At 40.7% G+C, this 19,946-nt stretch overlaps 1 protein-coding gene across 1 annotated transcript in view; it reads right to left on the bottom strand.

Moving 5' to 3' along the window:
• Topaz1 (testis and ovary specific PAZ domain containing 1) overlaps positions 1-19,946 on the bottom strand; it is a 52,886-nt gene that overhangs the window by 10,414 nt on the left and 22,526 nt on the right. Inside the window, exons 7-15 of the mRNA XM_021207947.2 lie at positions 18,048-18,133; positions 17,273-17,398; positions 16,523-16,586; positions 12,021-12,172; positions 11,729-11,821; positions 7,032-7,147; positions 3,005-3,071; positions 1,625-1,799; positions 690-790 (exon numbers count right to left, since the gene is read on the bottom strand). Coding sequence (XP_021063606.1) covers positions 690-790; positions 1,625-1,799; positions 3,005-3,071; positions 7,032-7,147; positions 11,729-11,821; positions 12,021-12,172; positions 16,523-16,586; positions 17,273-17,398; positions 18,048-18,133 — 980 coding nt within the window. The remainder of the gene's footprint in view (positions 1-689; positions 791-1,624; positions 1,800-3,004; positions 3,072-7,031; positions 7,148-11,728; positions 11,822-12,020; positions 12,173-16,522; positions 16,587-17,272; positions 17,399-18,047; positions 18,134-19,946) is intronic.

Below are 19,946 nucleotides of genomic sequence, written 5' to 3'. Positions count from 1 at the left end.
ACACGTGCACATATACAACTAAATGAGTCACCAGACCACCTGCATAATGGGCTCTATCAAGAGTCAGACATAGACACGTGGCATGTGGTGTCTTAGAGTATTCAAGGCGGTGATTTCTAAACAGTCTTGATGATTGTGAACACCTTGGGTTAATCTTAAGGAAGGTATTTTGAGGCTGACCATGGTTTGCACATGCCTCTTAACCTAGTACTCAGGAGGCAGAAGCAGGAATATGTCTGAGTTCAAGACCAGCCTGGTCTATGTAGTGAATTCCAGGACAGCCAGGATTATAGAGAAAGACCCTGTCTAAACAAACAAACAAACAAACAAACAAATAGAAAAGAAAAATACTTTGTGCTCTCTCAAGATTATAATGACAACACAGGAGTTGTCAAATAAATTATAAATTCAACACTTTCAAATAAAAGTATTTTAGTATGGCCTCCAGAATTCGTTAGAGCAGTTGGTGTCTTGTCACCTCCTGTGCACACCTGTGCCTCACCACCCCCTTTCCATATCTACTTGGTGTGGAAACAAATGTGAAAACTAAAGAACTCACTAAGTAGTCAGGGTTCATGTTTGTGGTGATTATTAGAAAATTTCTGATGTGAAGGATTACTCCATATTCTGTTCCTAATTTTAAAAGTAAGAGTTTCTGTAGCAAATCAAACTAATATATAACAAAATACCTTGGCCCACAGCAACAGTCTGTGATAGAAGTACACAGCACTTATTCCGATCCTTCCCAACAAAGTCTTATCCACCTCACTGTACTGTGGATCTTTGCTAACTGAAACATAAAGCAGACATGGAAAGAAAGGGAGACAGTCACCTATCGTGATTCAGAATTACGGACATCACTTCACAGACCTAGTGTTGACAACCTGTTCCACCAATAAATCCATCCCGAAAGTTAATAGTGCCTTGTTGTTGTTGTTGTTTTGTGTTTTTAGGCAGGGTCTTTCTACATAGCCCTGGCTATCCTACAACTCACTTTGTATACCAAGCTGGCCTTGAACTCACAGAGATAGACCTGCCTCTGCCTCCCAACCATTGAGATTAGACGAGTATGCCACAACACCCAGCCCAACAGTGGATTTATTCTCAAAAATTGTTTAAAAACTAAATGCAGCCTAGGAGAGTTACTCTCTGACTTATTACAGAAAGTTTGTTATTTCCTGATAGAGGCCATAGTAGTGACAGTTCAGAACAATATTTGAAACCCCACGTAGTCTACAATCCTAGCGCTTGGGGAGGCAGGGGTAGAAAGATTACAAATATAAGGACAAGTCAGTTTGCACAGTGAGAATGTCAAGAGAATGTCTTTTTAAGGCTACACAACATTTTTTGGTTTGTAGATAGTAGAAACATCAGTGGTATAAAAAATTTGGGTGTCCCCATAATAATTAACCTAAATAAAAAAATACATTTATGTTCTACAAAAACGTTGATACTAAAAACTAGTTTCTGTCCATATAACTATAACCTAACATAAGTACATGGAAAAGTTCACAGATTTCAGCCTATTTGAGACTTGTAACAGGGGCTAAACTTCTACCTGAGGAGAGCTTCACTCTCCAGCTAAGAACCATACAATCCTCAAAACAAAACAGTAACATTTTACCTGTTTCAGCAAATTCACAAAAAGGAACACCTGGACTTTCTTCTTTATAATCTTCTGTGAGTGTTTCAGCAACACAAGCACAGAATCTCTGGAAATCTGCAAATTCTTCACAACTCATTTTTATGCTAATGTACAGGTTTCCCAATTTGGTCCAGTCACTTTTTTCTTTACAAGTCTATTAAAATTATTAAAAATGAAAAGAAAAGGAAACAAGGAAGAAGAGGAATAGGGTAAAAAGTAAAAATTCTACTGTCTATGCAAGCACACGCTAGCACACAGGCACATGAAGGCACACGGAATCTGTTAGAGTAAGTGGGAACTGCAAGCCTGACAAGCAACATGCAGCAACCACTGAACTTGAACTTTTCCCACCACAGCACTCTGTAAACATGCAACTATTCAGTTACTCAGATGCTCCAGGATTTGATGGTACAGAACTTCATGAGAACCACCATCACCAGGGTGCATGAGCATCTCTGTTGCAACACATTATTATTGTACTGCTTTTGGTGGGAGCACACTTTTACCATTATTTAGCCATTTATGATTTGGGGCCCACAAAGAAATTTCAGTAAGCTGACTATCTCTTATTTTCAATTACAAACTAAGAAAAGCTTTCTGTGGCAATGCACAGGTTGTGTCAAGGATTTACCATCTGAGCAAGGCTAAGCCTACAATGAGAGCACAATGGACATGAAGAGTAGAGCCATCATTTTTAACTATATGTGTATGTCTATGTTTGGGCATGCACACATATGTGCTGGTGCCTTTGGAGGCCAATGGAGGGGCTGTTTTTATCACAGCTTAAGTTACAGGTAGTTGTAAGCTACCTGATGTGGGTGGTAGGAACTGGAAGCTACCTGACGTGGGTAGTAGGGACTGGATTCAGGCCCTCTGCAAGAGTAGCAAGAGCTCTTGATCACTGAGCCATCTCTCAAGCCACCCCTCTTTCTTATTCTAAATGCCAGGAGAGTGCGCCATGGTCTCAGCTCAGACACACAGCCATCAACAGTCAGCCAAGCTTCTGCCCAGCACTGAATTACAGACCAAGCTTTAAAATGACTTTACTATGACACAAGTTAACTCTGAAATAGAAGTAACTTTCAGGATCAGTTTAAAATAGCAATCCTAGATGTTGGGGAGCAGATAGTCAAATTAGAACCCAGGGCTATGTACACACTAGGAAATGGATCTCCTACAAAGCTTCATCTTCATTCCACAGCTCTAGAAATTCTGAGGTTTACCTTTCAAAGTATTAATCTTTAAAATATAACTACCAGACGTCTCTTCCTTAGCCTTTTCTCTAACAGTGATGCCTTGTTCAAACATTTGTTACTGGATTTCAGAGGCTAGCAGTTTCTTTGAAGATGAATATCATACCTCTATTTCACTCAAGGCTGAGTCTAAGTCACACTTCCAGTTCTTTCTCAGCTGCCTCACTCGCAACCTTCAAATGACAGAACAGAGTTGATTAAGCTTACTTCATCCCTACGTCACCAATGTCCTGAGAAAGATGGATGCACAGAAGACACCTTCAAAGTTCTTTACAGCCAAATTCTCTCAAAACCACATTTCCTTATTTAGTATGCTTATGTATGTGGGTGTATGTTGTATGTGGGCATGTCCCTGCCACAGCATACGTGTGGTAGTCAGTATCATATCAATATCCATGACTTCAGCTCATCAGGCTTGGTGGCAAGTGCCTTTAGCTGCTGAGCCAACTTCTGGCCCAAGCCTCTGATTTTCCGGCTTCAGCCTTCTATGTACTGGTAGTATAGATTTGTGCTACTATGTGAAGCTAAATGAATTATTTTGCTATCTATAAAAAAATAGCCTGGAATCGAATTAAACTAATAAATGAACTCAGGGAGAATTGATGTACTGGATAGCTTTGTGTCAACTTGACACAGCTGGAGTTATCACAGAGAAAGGAGCTTTAGTTGGGGAAGTGCCTCCATGAGATCCAGCTGTAAGGCATTTTCTCAATTAGTGATCAAGGGGGGAGGGCCCCTTGTGGGTGGTGCCATCTCTGGGCTGGTAGTCTTGGGTTCTATAAGAGAGTGGACTGAGCAAGCCAGTAAAGATCATCCCTCCATGGCTTCTGCATCAGCTCCTGCTTTCTGACCTGCTTGAGTTCCAGTCCTTTGGTGATCCTTTGGTGATCAACAGCAATATGGAAATGTAAGCTGAATAAACCCTTTCCTCCCCAACTTGCATCTTGGTCATGATGTTTGTGCAGGAATTGAAACCCTGACTAAGACAATTGACATCTTTATTTTGTCTCTCCATAAACAGTATGTTTAATTTCTTTCAACATTTCATGGCTTCCAGCATATAATTTGAGTATGTTCTGTAAGAGCTATTATAATAGTGCTGTTTTAGATGTTGGTTCCTAGGCTCATTGCTGTTGTAGAGGAACATGGCTGATCTGTTCATTAGGGTTCTTTGTCACATAGGTCTACAAATCATGTCACCTACAAGTACATGATATTATTTTACTTCCAATTTATACATCTTTTATTTTCATTTCTTATCACGTGGGCCAGAAGGTATGGGCAAATGATTTTAATGGAAGTGTGGGTAGCATCTTGCCTTGTTCTCAGTCTTGAAGAGAAACTTCCTGTTATTTAAGTATGTCTTGTTGTTTGTCTTTTATTTACTTATTTATGCTCCAGACTTTATCCCCCCATTTCCAGTCCACCCTCTGACTGTTCCACATTCCATACCTCCTCCCCACCCCTCTGTCTCCATGAGGATGTCCCCACCCCCTACCCTCTACCCAACCAGACCTCTAAACTCCTGGGGCCGCCAGTCTCTTGAGGGTTAGGTGCATCTTTTCTGACTGAACCCAGACCTGACATTCCTCTGCTATATATGTGTTGGGGGCCTCATATCAGCTGGTGTATGCTACCTGGTTGGTGGTCCAGTGTTTGAGAGATCTCAGAGGTCCAGGTTAATTGCAACTGCTGGTCCTCCTACAGGGTTGCCCTCCTCCTCAGCTTCTTCCAGCCTTTCCCCAATTCAACCACAGGGGTCAGCATTTTCTGTCCATTGGTTGGGTGCAAATATCAGCAGCTGACTCTTTCAGGTGCTTGTTGGGCCTTACAGAGCTCGGTCACGATAGGCCCCTTTTTGTAAGTGCTCCACAGCCTCAGTAATAGTGTCTGGCCTTGGGACCCCCCTTGAGCTGGATCTTACTTTGGGCCTCTCTTTACCAAGTTAAAAAAAAATTGTTTTTCAATCCTAATCGGTCAAGAATTTTCACATTTAAGCTCATGAAAGATACTGGTTTATAGCTCTTAAAAAATCATTTAAAACTGTGTATGTGTTGCCTGCATGTATGTGCACAATATGATGGTACCAGGCATGTGTCTGGTACCATCAGAGGCCAGCAGACAGGATCAGATCCCCTAGAACTGGAGTTGCAAATGGCTGGGAGCCACCACACGGGTGCTGGGAACCAACCCTGGGTCCTTTGGGAGAGCAGTAGTGCTCTTCACCCCAGCTCCACAGCCTGAAGACTGAGTATCACGTAACCCAGGCTGGCCTGGGCGAGATTTGAGTTCCTTATCCTCCTGCCTCTGACTCTCAAGTGCTAGATTACAGGTATTGAGTTGTCACACCTGGCATCTCTTAATTTTTTGTATCCACTTTGGCTTTTAATTTAATTTTTCTGAAACAGGGTTTCACTATGTAGCCTTAGCTGTCCTGGAACTCATTATAAAGACCAGACTGGCTTCAAACTCACAGAAATCCATCTGCCTCTGCCTCTGCCTCTGTCTCTGCCTCCTGAGTGATAGGATAAAAGATCTGTGCCACCAGGATGGGCCCACTTTGTTTTCTGTATATGGACAATACCTGCCTCAAAAATGCTGATAAGCTAATCATGGTGGCACATCCTACCAAGTGGGAGACAGAGACAGGAGGGCTAGGAAGCCAAGTCTAGCACTGGCTATATAGTGAGACCCCCCTGGGTACAAACGAAAATCAATGGCAGACAGAAAGAAATATAGACAATAGAAATTAGTCTTTCCCATTTTCTGGAATTATGTGTAAATTCACTTGGACTTGTTAAAAAATGAGTATACTTCTCAAGAGAAACTATCTGGCCATCAGGATAGCATTTTTAAAGGTTTAAATTGTGGATTAAATTTCTTCTATACTTTATACAAGTATTAAGACCTAGAAATCATTCCATTTCATCTTTGTTGCTGAGCTCACACACAGTTAACATTCACAGCAATCTTTTCAGGGGCAGGAGGGTCTGGACTGATCCCTTCATTCCTGATGACTTATGTCTACGTCTTTTTCTTTTAAAGAAATAACTCTGTGTCTGTGTGCATGCGCACTCAGAGGTCAACCTCAAGTGTCATTTCTTAGGATCTGTCCTGTAGGGAGTAGAGGAAGCCTAGAGTCTCAGACTCATGGAAGAATGGCAAAAGTGACTCAAGGGTGACTCAGAGGGAAGTGGTAATACCTTCTTTTCTGGTCCATATGTTGGTAGTATGTACAGAAAATGTCTACCATAGCTTTCTCCCCTTGGACGTTTATACCCGAAGACTGCTCCTACTAAGATTAGCAGCCTGCTTCCTTGAGCCAAGATACTTCTGTCTGTATCTGTTTGCCTTTTCTTCATTCTCTCACCACCCCAGTAAGGTTCAAGTCTCTGAGGCCAAGCAAGGGCTTACCACCATCTACCTCATCTACCTTGTTTTTGAGACTAGGTTTCTCACTAAACCCACAACTCACTATGTAAGCAAGGCTGGATGGCCAGCTGACCCCAGGGATCTATCTACCTGTATGTCTCCTTGGTACCAGGGTCACAAGTGTCTATGACTAGTTAGTCCTCACACTCAGGTGATAAACACTTTACTGACTCTCTCTCCAACCCAACAAGATTTGCTTTCCCTTTTCTCAATAACAGGTCTACTGCAGCACTACTTGTTTACTTTTAACATTACTAGAGATGGAACCTAGAACCTCGTGCATGCTAGGCAAGTGCTCTTCAGAAGGAGGGCACCCAGTTTTATGGCAGTATGGTAAATCAGAGATTAAATCATTGGTTGGGGCTTCATAAGCTGAGTAGGCATAGTGAACGAGGGGGAAGTGAGAGCACCAAACTAGCAAGAGTGAGCCAGGGAGAAAACAAAAGCTAACATGATTTGCACACACATTGGAGCATATTAAGTACAATTAAGTAAGCAGTCAAACATAAGGGAAGAGAAGCTTCCTTGCCCTTGGTGTACACTACGGTTAAATGAGGGACTTAGCAGAGACAGACTCAGGTCAGCTGTGGTTAGAGACAGGAAGAGGCTTATAATGGGTGACAAACTTGCCCCTGAGACAGTTTGGATTTCACCTCTCTTGGTCTCCACCTAGATACAGACCTGACAGTCTCCCATCTTACCTGGATTTGGCTTCCAGAACTGCAGATATTTCTTGTTGGGATGCCTGTGCTTGGTGTAAAAGCTTAACAATATACTTCAAGTGCTCTGGGTCAGGTACCATCCCAGCTTCAATGAACTGCAGAAGAAGAAGGGGAAGAGGAAAGGGAAGGGGAAGGGGAAAGAGAAGAGGAGGAGGAGGAAGAGGAAGAAGAGAAGGAGGAGTCAGTCTTGTAAAAATGTGAAAGAACTGAGAGGCCAATGTGTGAGAAATAGCTAAGACATTGGCAGCAGGAGTCAGACATGGGCACAGGGGAATCGAAATATCAAACTTATTAGCAAAGTTTGAAACATAGTGTTATCAAGTGTTTGAGAACCACAGAAAGATGTCTTCAGAATTTTAAGTAAACATGGGAACAATATTTTTGAATATCAAAATTGAACTTTCTTTCCATTCTTGGGTTGTCTCAACTACTTTGTCCTGTAATTCCTATCTGGCACTGTCTGTCCCACTGTAGCTCAGGTCTGGCATTGATGCCTCATCCCTGATGGTAAATGGGGAGATGCTCATCCTGGGCTTTACCCCAGTCCTTGCCAGGGAAGAACTGGTCTTTACTTAATAAATTAACAACCTGCACGGCTGAGGCCTGAACGCAGTCATCTACTTAATTCTGAGACTTTCCCTCTCAATTCTCATAGGCCCTGCTTCTTGTCATTTTCATGTACCTCAGCTTGGATGGAGAACGCTGACTGAAGTACCTGGATGCCTGTGGTCTGAGACTGGATGGACAGGAGGCAGATACCCCAAAATTATCCTAAGACGTTGGGAAGGCTTGAAGCTATGATGATTTCTGCTAGAGGTCATGTGACTAGGCCACAGGTACTACCCCATGACTGGAAGACTGACTCAGCTGAAGGTGTATGGACAATACTTCTTCAGAGTCTACTATGGCTATATTCTCCTATTAAGAAATTACTTGAACACACTAAGAACTTTCTATTTTTACTTATTTTGAGCTGTGTGTGTGTATACATACATACATACACAGACAGACATGTATGTATGTATATATGTATGTATGTATGTATGAATGAATGATTTGGGGAGCACACTTGCCATGGCTGCATGTGGTCAGAAAACAACTTTTAACAGTAAATTCATCTTCCACCTTGTTTGAGACAGGGTATCTTTCGCTATCTGTGTACCCTAGACTAGCTGTCCCCACTGGCTCTGGCCTATTCTCCTGTCTCTGCCCCCATCTCAATAGTGACAGGCTTACATAATCAGCATTGCACCCAGCTCTTTATAGTCTATTCTGGGTCTGAAACTCAGGTTCTCATGCTTTCATGGCGAGGACTTTTAACCACTGAGCCCTGTCCTACGTTCCCTTAAAATGTGTTTAATATTTGAGAGAATGTATGACTTATTCCTTCATCTAGAAGTGAAGGGAGCAGCAGGGATTAAAAGTTGGGGTGGTGTCCTGGTTAGATTTGTTTATGTGTTTGTTTTGTCAAGTTGAGTTATCCAAGAAGAGGGAACTATGATTGAGAAAATACTTCAATAACACTAGTCTATAGGAAAACTTGTGGGGCACCTCACTTAACAGTGATTAATATGGTCAGGCCCAGTTCACTGTGGATAGCACTGCTCCTGGACAGATGGTCCTGAGCTGTATGAAAAAGTAGGCTGAGGGCTGGTGAGATGGCTCAGTGGGTAAGAGCACCCGACTGCTCTTCCGAAGGACCAGAGTTCAAATCCCAGCAACCACATGGTGGCTCATAACCATCTGTAACAAGATCTCATGCCTTTTCTGGAGAGTCTGAAAACAGCTACAGTGTACTTACATATAGTAAATAAATAAATCTTTAAAAAAAAAAATCCATGGCTAGCTTACTCAACACAATGAGACATTGTAAACAGAAGGAACAGCCAGGTGTGATCACACACACTATCTTCGCCTTGGGAGGTAGAGGCAGAAGAATCACATGTTTTTTTTTTTTTTTGTTTGTTTGTTTCATCATTTATTGTTACATGTGTGGGTGTTTTGCCTGCATGAATGTCTGTGCACCACATGTGTGTAGTACTCACAGCAGCCAGAAGAGGGCACCTGATATCCTTGATTTACAGATGTAGTAAGTCACAATGTGGGTGCTGGGAATCAAACCAGTCCTCTGGAAAAGGAGCCAGTACTCTTACCTGATGAGCAATTTCTGCAGCCCTGAGACTTGCATTAATTAACTTATTAATTAATTCCTTCAACATTCACTTATGGATATCTATTCATTTTTTGAGACAGAGTTTCTCCGTGTAGCCTTGNCATCTGTAACAAGATCTCACGCCCTCTTCTGGAGAGTCTGAAGACAGCTACAGTGTACTTACATATAATAAATAAATCTTAAAAAAAAAAAAAAAGAAAAAAAAAAAAAAGAAAAAGTAGGCTGAGTAAGCCATGAGGAGCAAGTCCGTCAGCAGCTTCTTCATGGCTTAGATCTTATTCCTGATGCCAGTTCCTGCCCTGGTATCCTTTCATGCCTATGTTTAAGACATGTAAACTGAAACACATACTCTGTTGCCCAGGTTTGTTTTGGTTATGGTGTTTTATCATTGCTACAGATACCCCACCTAAGACAGATGGGATAACAAAACAGCAGGAGGGTGGAGAACTTGTTTTTTTTTTCCATTGAGGTGCCATTTGGCCATTAAGAACTTAAAGCTGAAGCCAGACAGAGTTTCTTTTACTAAAGGGAATAGCAGAAACCCACCAAGGATCTCCTCTCTTTGACTTGTAGGGAAACTGCCTTAAACTCAATAGTGAATTCTGAGCAGGCCCTAGAAACTCCTTTCTAAGCCATCTGAATAAACAAACCAGAAACTGTTTGGGTGAAAAACTGTTTCCTACCTAAACAAACTTGAGTCTTTGAACTATGCCTTTTAGCTTGTCTGGATGTAAAGCATGGCCAATTTTATTTTTAAAAAGGAAAACAGCTTCCCTCCTAAAGCTATGGAACTTTATGACATATACAGAAAGTATCCTGTGGGTCACTGTTCTAGTCTGTAATATCTCAAACCACACCTTGGGTCTCTGCACTCCCAACCATGCTGTGATGTTTGATCAGATGGACAGAGCCAACTATGAAACCTGTGGAAGAACAAATTAGCTACTTGGTAATTGGTTCCATTCAAAGCTACCCTGTAGCTGGGTGTGGTGGCTCACATCTTTAATCCTAGCACTTGAGAGGGAGGCTGTTCTCTATGAGTTTGAGAACCCTGGTCTCTGTAGTGAGTTCCAAGCTGTCAGAACTATATGATGAGACCCTATCTCAAAAAACAAAACCACTGCCCCCCCAAAAAAAACCCAACAAAAACTATCCTTTAAAATTGCTCAAAAACTAGGATAAGTATAAATATGTCTTAATAAGCTAGGTTAGGTTAACAGCCTATTTATGAATATAAAAAACTCTGAATTTCTGTTTTCTCTGTGGTCTGTAGTTTGCTGGATGGGGTATATTATACTGCTAGAATCAGTAGCAAAAACATTCAAGGAGATATTTATATTGCCATGGCTGGACTCTGAAAGCCTCCAGATGCTGAAACTACATTAAACAACTTTTAGGAATAATGGCTCCATACTAACTGGAACCAACAACCTCGGGAAAACACCCCCTGGCCCCAAGATAAACCAAATCCTTGTTAGATATTCTCTGGGTCTCTTTAACTGCTGTGGCTGAGATACATTTTTTTTGGTTGGTTTTTTTTTTTTAAAGGCAGGAGCTCATGTTGCCTAGCCGTTACTTTTGATTCCCCTGCCTCCACCTTTGGAGGACTAGAAGTACAGACATTTGCCACCGCACCTGTTTTCATCTAGTGCTTGTTGGTGCTTATCAGGCATTTTGAAGCATTCAACAAAAGTTAAACTTGGCAGTTGAAGATGTAACTCAGCTGGTAAAATGCTTGCTACACAAGCATGAGGAACTAAATTTGGATCTTCAGCACCCCTGTAATAAGCAAAGCACAGAAACATAGGCCTGCAATCCCAGCGCTAGGGAGGTAGAGACAGGAGTAGGCAGTGTGGCCTACGCAAGATGGAAAGTGATGCTGACCTCTAGTTTCCAGATATGCACAGACATACATACACATTTATTTTTTAATGTGTTTTTAGGTAGCATTAAAATTCTTATTTCTCATTTTGCTTAATGCCGAATTTTAAACCAATTCCTAACTACTTTATTTTAGTTACAACTTTCTATTTATATACTGATTTATTTTGTTGTGACTTTAAGTATTTGAAAGAAAGAATTCTTTTAGCTATATTTAAGAAATAGAGATGAAGATAATTTATAATAAGGAGTCATTTGAATACTTAGAAGGATTTGTTTAAGGGAAACTTAAAACAGTGGAGAGTGCTTCTGAACTATTTCAGGAGAAAAAAGATCATTTATGAATTCTTCAGCTAGTAGAACATTAATAATAAAAGACATAATGAATTATGTGTAAAGACTATTCTTTTGGGCAGTGGTGGCGCATGCCTTTAATCCCAGTACTTGGGAGGCAGAGGCAGGCAGATTTCTGAGTTCGAGGCCAGCCTGGTCTACAGAGTGAGTTCCAGGACAGCCAGGACTATACAGAGAAACCCTGTCTCAAAAAAAAAAAACCCAAAAATAAAAAAAAGAGTATTCTTTTGTTATTCCCTCTTAGAGATAAGAGAGATTAAAATCATACCTTGCAAAAAATCTCAATTAAAGCAGGTACAGCATTCCTTAACTTCATAGCTGCCACATACTCAAATATTTTTAGTAATATTTTCAGAGCAGGCTGAAGGAAAGAAAGAAAGAAACAAACAAAAAAAAATCACACTCAATTTCATGTCTCTCAGTGTGTCTTAAATTTTACAAATCCATGAATACTGAAAAGTATGTTGTCTGTGGAGTCTATGGCAGGCAGAATGGAAGTGCTAACTTTAAACAAGCACACAATGAGGGCAGAGAGGGTGATCATGGACCAGGTTACTCACCAACATTTTAGCCATTATGCTGAGCTGCACTACCTGAAAGACTTCTTTCAATAAACAATGCTTGAGTAAAGAAATCAAAAGGTCATTTAGCACTTGTAAACTGAAGTGTTTCCCTGGGGGAAACTTTCTGTAGTACTCCAGAAATATGTATGCTGAAAATGAAAAAGAAATCAGTCATTTGCTGCTCTTAAGACAGCCATATTGCTGAAAGTAGATGAATCTTCTGTAAAGATATTATATAAATTCATTCCTTGAAGGGGACCAGAAATGTCAGAAGTATTTAATGAAAATGAAAGCACAAAGTCAAAATGGTAAATGGCAGTGACATGAGAAGTCTAGTATTTTCAGCATCAGTGTGCACAGTGTGAAGTGAGCTACACAGTGTTATCAGTGTGCACAGTGTGAATCGCACAGTGTAAAGTGAGCTGCATAGTGAACCACCATGGTCACAACTCCCAAAGGCTCTGAGGTTTGTACAGGGAGATGCACAGCAATGTGGTGAGGGTGAGTACTACTTTGACACTTATTACTCAGTGCTTTAACTTTGCCAACATATTGACCTGGAATTTTTTTTTATTTCAGTTTATTTTTAGGGACTAAGAAATTATCCATTTCCTTTAAGAAAGTAGTTTATTCCTATCTAATTCTTTAATCTATTTTCTGTACAATACTTTACCATCTTTAGTTTTTTCTACATTAATTTTACTAAAATTGACTTGAGTTCACTTTATCATTGTTTGTTCCCATCCCCAAATTTTCGCCCAAATATGCACATTTTAGCTACATCTACCTTAGCCAAACTACTTTTAATTTTATGTTGTTTCCACCACAAATATTTCCGCACAAATGACTATCTGAATTACTCAATATTGCATGGAAAAGTCACTAGCTAATGAAAATGTTCAGCAAAACTGAAAAGTTAAATAGGTTTGAAAATGTCATGTAACAGCTAGGTGGTGCTGGCATACAAACCTTTAATTCCAGCACCTGAAAGGCAGAGGCAGGCTGACCTCTGAGTTTGAGGACAGCCTGGTCTATAGAGCTAGTTCTAGGACAGCCTGAGCTACAGAGAAACCCTGTCTCACAAAACCAAAACCTAAACCACATAACCAAAAATTAATTAATTAATTAAATAAAAATTTAAAAATTTAAAAAACCAAACCCAAAACCAACCAACACAAAACAAAAAAACCCCAAACCCTAACCTAAACATATTATGTAACAATGGTCAGTTTTGTTATAAAGCTATGCTATATATTACATGTGTTTTCCCTGAGAACATACAGATATGTGTTTGTTTTTGTTTATACATGAGTGTGGCCATGTATGCCAGAGCACATGCATGGGAAAGTCAGAGCACAACTTTTGCAAGTCAGTGTTCTCCTTCTACCATGTGGGCTATGAGGAGTGAACCAATGCTACGCTGTCAGCAAGTGCCACAAGATGCTCAATAATCTCTAGCCCCTTTGTGTTCTGTGGAGAACTGTGCAGCCCAGGTGAGGCTGGAACTCTGAGTGATCCTCCTGTTACTATATAATTTATAACTAAAACTAGGAATATTGACTTTTAAAAAGAGTAGGTATAAAGTTGGTTAGTGTATGTGCATTGTTTGCCAACATGTACCCTTTGTTCTTGTTTTAATATATTTTAAAATTTTTCATGTAAATTTTTTTCTTTCAAAATGATCCTCTTGGGGCAAGTAAGTTGGTTCAGTGAATGTTTGCTGCTAAGCCTGAAGACCTAAGTTTGATCCCTGGGACTCACATGATGAAAAAAAGAGAACTGACTTCTGAAAATTGTTGTCTGGCCTTCGCATGTGCACTGTGGCTCATATATATGTGGAGACACACACCCTTGCACTTGCTCACACACACCGTAATAAAAGTTATTTTTTTTTTAAAAGAAGATCCTCCCTGTCTGGTTGGAAAGGTTTAAACATTTAGCGGCTTCCACCATGAAAAGTTGTTGGTGCTTCCTGACTGAGAGCTAGGCACGCTTGGGTGTTAACTACCTCCCACTCCTTCATTTTTAAATTAGGAGCACATGTTTTTAAAATAACTGGCTTTTCCTTTCCAGGTGTTGTCAACTCTCACAGTAGGAAATAATACCATGTGTTTGTAAACAGCTGGCTGAACTCCTGTCAGTCTTACATTACAAAGCAGAATGAACCATGCTGCTAATCACACAGCATTATGGATATACTTAGTGCTCTTAAGTGCTTCAGAACTGTATATTGTGTGTATATTACTAGACCAGATTTTTCCAGAGGCTACAGACAAAACTAGAATATCTGACCCTGGACTGGACCCTAGATCAGAGGAAAACAGCAAAGGTGAGTTTAGTCAAAAGTGATGTATAATTTACTGAAGTGGAGGATGCAGTACACTTACACAAAAGGATGCTGTATCTTCAGAAACTATGCACTGAGATTCACAGGCATAGAGGAACAAGCTACAAGCAAAGCTTTGGGTAAGAATTTAATTTTTAAATTTTATTTCTAAAGATTTATTTTGACTTTGTGTGAATAAGTGTTTGCCTATAGGTATCTATGTGTATCATGTGTGTGCTTGGCGCCTTAAAGAGGCTAGGAGGGTGCATCACATCTCCTAAAACTGGAGTTACAGGTGGTTGTGAGACATCTGATGTGGATGCTGGGAACCAAACCTGGGTTCTCTGGAAAAGCAGCCAGTGCTCTTGACCACTGGCCAACTCTCCTCATCATTCTGTTTATTATTATTATTATTATTATTATTATTATTATTATTATTATTATTATTTTCAAGACGGTTTGTCTGTATAGCTTTGGCTATCCTGGAACTTTCTCTGTAGACCAGGCTGGCCTCAAATTCATAGAGATCTGTCTGTCTTTGTCTCCTGGGTGCTGGAATTAAAGGCATATACCACCATTGCCTGTCCCATTTCATTTTTACTTTATGTGAACATGAACATTTGTGTGTGGGCTCAGGCACATGAGTGAAGTGCTTGAGGAGGCACTGGATGGCCGGGAGTTCATCATGAGTGCTGTGAACCAAACTCAGGTCCTTTGCAAGGGCAGTGCATGCTCTTAACTACTGAAGCATCTCTTCAGGCCCCTGGGAACTTACTTTGAAATGATACACTGCATCACACATACATACATACACATACACACACACACACACATGCGCACGTGCAGTTGTATGGATACACATATATGTGCATGTACAGGCACACACACACACACATACACAATTCAGATGCTTTTCTTGTGGCCACTTATCCTTACAGTTTTATATCTTGGCAGTTTCCCATGGTGCCCAATCATGTCATTCTCTTCTCTGAAACTTGACAACTTAAGTACATTTAATCCTGTCTAATTTGTCCTTGGCCATCATTGTCCCTAGATCATAAGTCAATTCTCATATTCTCATATAGGGTCCTATTGCTTCTAGCTTACCAATTTCCATATTAGACATGGGTGCCCTTGGATGTTTTCAGAGAATAAGACTGAAGCTGACAGACACAAAGCTGTTACTACCATACTGCATGGCTTTAGGAGCTGTGTCAGGGAACAATTGCATATAAACTTTGGTTTTTATCCTCTTGGGGCTTATAATCTAGCATGGTGAGGAGATGGAGGCAAGGGACAGGGTGAAGCTGTGGACTCAGACAAAGGCTAACAGAGGAAGCAATCTTCTCAGTAAGGACTGAGCCTTGAAGGCTAACCAGCTATCTACCACAGGGAAGAAAACAATGAAAGAGGCAGGACAACACAGTGCCACAGCACTGAGACACAGCACAGGGTTGCTAACGGAGCTGTATGGACTTGATAGGATGCTCCCCTGGCAGTGAGGGGAAATGTGGAAAAAGGATGAAGAGGGGAGATCAGGATCAAAAGTAGACTTGCATAGAGAGCAAGATGCTTTCTCCTTTACATATGCAAATGAAATTTCTAAGTCAAGAAATGAAAGTACATTAGGGAGTTACAGTGTTAGGTGAACATAGTTTTTAAACTAACGAAACAAAATATTTTTAAAAATTATTTCTAAGGCCAATGGAGACAACCTTAGGCAAGGCATTCAGTTTTTATACTTAAGTTTAAGAATAAATTTTAACTGTTTGTTTATTGTTTTTTTGAGACAGGGTTTTCTGTGTAGCCCTGGCTTGCCTGGCACTCACTCTGTAGACCAAGCTGGCCTTCAACTTCAAGATCCATTTGCCTCTGCATCCCAAAAGGTGGGTTTAAAGGCATGTGCCACCAACACCTGGCTAACAGTTTTTTAATTAAAAATTATTGTGTATGTGTACGATGCATGTAATGGAGTATGAGTATGGAAGACAGAAGACAGCTTTGGAGATGTGGCCCTGCCTTTCCATAGGTAGGTGAGATGCAGGGACCACACTCAGGCTGCCAGGCTTTCATCTGCTTACTTTCCTGGACTAACTGTGACACTCAATGACAAAACAGCACATGTGTGAGACCACTCACAGGAATGTATAATTATCATTTAGTTATTCCATACCTGCTCGATGCAGCAAACGCTGCTCATTGACACTTATGTATTTCCTAAACACATCCATGCAGATCTATAAAAGTCATAAAACATTAAATTACTTACATATGTTTTACAAACAAACAAAAGTTATGAGTCTAGAGCATTTGAGTAAGAGTTGATGTTTAAGTTAATTCATAGGCTTAAAATGTACACTAGACTGGTCCTACTGCCTCCACCTCCCATGTCCTGGAATCTCAGGTCTGTAACACCATGGCCAGCTGAATGGTCACTATGGTTATGATGATGCCAAGAGCTGGCAAGGATGAAGCCAGAACTTCCAAACATTGTTGTGTGTATGTTCACCAGGAGACATGAAAAGAGTACCAAGAGTATCACTGTTTTATTATCCAAATAGGGAACAATGCAAATGCCAATCAACCTTAATGCTTGCTGATAGCTATTGATAAACTTACAGACTAGAATATTAACTTTTACACAGTAAGGAAAAATATACGTTAATAATTAGGTGTCAAAAATACCGAGCCAAAGTTGGCAAGCCAGTTGCTATGGTATGCATTTGTAGTCTGGGCTCCTTGGGAGGCTGAGGTAGCAGGAATTTGAGATCAGCCTGATAAACACAGAAGACTCTCTATGGACCCACACATGCAATTTACATAAAGCATAAACCCAGGTGAAGATTATTATGCTATCAGAGCATTGGGGTAGTCAGATAACATGCATGAGGTGAGACTATCTCCACCTCAGACAGGGCTTTACCTTCTCATCCCCCTGCTCAGGCACATGGACAAACTTGCACTGTGCTCGCTCACAGCCACGCAATGTGTTAAAATGAAGTTTGCAGTATCTGTGGGGTATCACCAACCCTAAGGGCTTCTGGAACACCTAGAAGATTAAAAAACCTTTTCCACATCAATCATAAGACTTAATCAAGTGAGGGTGCATGTGAGTTCAAAGCTTTAACATAAAAACTAGTTCAGCATGATTTATTTGTGACTTTATCAACTTCTCATACAAAAGATTCTGTCAGGATTATGACTGTTCTGTTTCATAAATTTTTCTTTTTCCTTGAGACAGTCTCTCACTACAGACCAGGCTGGCCCTGAACTCAGAGATCTACCTGCCTCTGCCTCCCACTGGGATTAAGAGTGTGCAAACTACCACCTGGCCCCACCCATCTGCCTTTAAATGCTTATGCAGGGTTCCTCTCTCTCATGCTTCCTCCTTCACAGAAAGCTCATTATAACCATAGAACACATTGCATTTCAGATGCATGTATTAGAAACAAACTCTCCTCGGTTTTCTGACTAACAAAAGAGAAATGATAAAGTTGGACTTAACCTGGTGTCTCCCTCAGTTTATGGCTCTGCCTTCTCCTCCCAGCTTCCAGTTTCAGAGGCTTCTTCTGTTTCAAACTGTCAGTGGTGCTTACTCCTACCTAATGCCCACCCTAAATCTGGGTGTCTGCAACTGTTTATAAAGGAGCTGGACCCTTCTGCTTGTATTCCCCTAAGTATAGGGTATGAGGACTTACCCCCATATTTTTTTCTCTTTTAAATATTTCACAATTTTCAGGATTCTGCAGTTGTAGGACAGAATGTCTTCCTGGAAATCTGACATCTAGGCATAAAAGAGCATCACAAACAAGCACATGAACATTGACTGACTTTTCAACAGTGACAGTCACTCCTGTCTTAGTTTTAACTCTGTTATGCTCTTTATTTGAAAATGTTATTTTTATGTATATAAGTATTTTTACATTAAATCTGTTCACCACATGTAATGTTTGCTGCTCTAAGAGTCCAAAAGTGGTTGTTTGTGGTGGTTTGAATAAGAATGGCCCCCTCAGACTCTGCTCTTATATTTGAATGCTTAGTCATCAGGGAGTGACACTCTTGGAGAAGGACTAGGAGGTGTGGCCTTATTGGAGGAAGCATGTCACTGAGGGTGGGGGGCTTTAGATTTCACAAGCTCATACCAGGCCCAGTTTTCTTTCTGTTGCCCATAGATTGGGATGTAGAACTCTCATCTACTTCTCCAGCATCATGTCTGCCTGCACACCACCCACCAGGCTCATGATGATAATGGACTAAGCCTGTGAAACCAGACAGCAAGTCCCCAATTAAAATGCTTTCTTTGATATGAGTTGCTTTAGTCTTGGTGTCCCTTCACAGCAACAGAACACTAAGTCTTCAGTCAGTAGCCCCGAGTCCTACTCTAGTTAAACACATAACCCAAACCCATACTACGTATTTCACTGGATCTTTGAGAGGTTCATAGCCTAAACCCCTAATTCTCAATCAGGCTAGGGGACATATAAGCACACACACCAAAAAGTGCACTCTCCTTACACATTCAGAGGAAGAGGGTGGCCTTTTGAGACATAAACAGGACCCTTAGAAACCCAACCTGCGAGAATCTTGATCCTGAATTCTGCAACCATCAGAATTAAATATCTATTTAGATCCCTAGCCTGTAGTACTTTGTCACAGTACTCTATGCTGATTAGTACAGCAGTCATCATAATCTTTACAGTGTGTGTGTTTGCATGTGGGTATGCACCCAAGTGTAGTGCCTACAGAGGCCAGAGGTGTTGGATACTATGGAGTTATTGTTATGACAGTTGTGAGTTTTCTGTCATGGGTACTGGGAACTGAACAGGTTTTCAGAAAGAACAGCAAGTAATCCTAGATGCTGAACAATTTCCCTAGGCCTAATGGTGTCTTTTAAAACAAGAACTAGGACATTTAAAACCATTCTTTTCTAAAGACAAATTCTATGTCTGTGTGTGTGCAAGTGTGCTTGCCTTTGCATGTATATGAGGTGGCAGAGTTAACATCAGGTGTCTTATTTTATCAGTCTCTACCATGTTTTTCTTTGCTGCTGATCTTAAACCACCATTTTACTGTGTATCCCTTGCTGGCTCGGAGCTCATTATGTGAACCAGACTGGCCTTTCCCTCTGGAGTACAGAAATTACCATGCCCAGCATCTACCTTATTTTTTTGTTTTTCCTTTTGTGTATATGAATGTTTTGGCTGAATGTCTGTGTGTATACCAACTTTGTGTCTGATGTTCAAGAAAGTAAAAAACTGGAGATATATACACATGGTTGTGAATCACCATGTGGGTGTTGGAAATTGAACCCTGGTCTTCTGCAACAACAACATGTGCTCTTAACTGCTGAGCCAACAGTCTAGTCCCTCAGTTCATGTACTTCAGACATGGTCTTTCACTGAACCTGAAGTTAATTGTTGCAGAAAGACTGGATGACCAGTGAGCCCCTGGGGTTCACCCCACTCCTCTCCTGAAATGTTAGTTTGACTGATGTATACTATCACACTAAAGTTTGACATGAATGCTACAAATGTGAATTCAGGCCCTTATATTTTCTTTTCTTCTTTTCTTTTCTTTTCTTTTCTTTTCTTTTCTTT

Source organism: Mus pahari, chromosome 10 (assembly GCF_900095145.1).
Source record: "Mus pahari chromosome 10, PAHARI_EIJ_v1.1, whole genome shotgun sequence".
Classification (NCBI taxonomy): domain Eukaryota; kingdom Metazoa; phylum Chordata; class Mammalia; order Rodentia; family Muridae; genus Mus; species Mus pahari.
The sequence above is the reverse complement of the archived record's forward strand: the minus strand, read 5'-3'. Positions and strand labels throughout refer to the sequence as shown.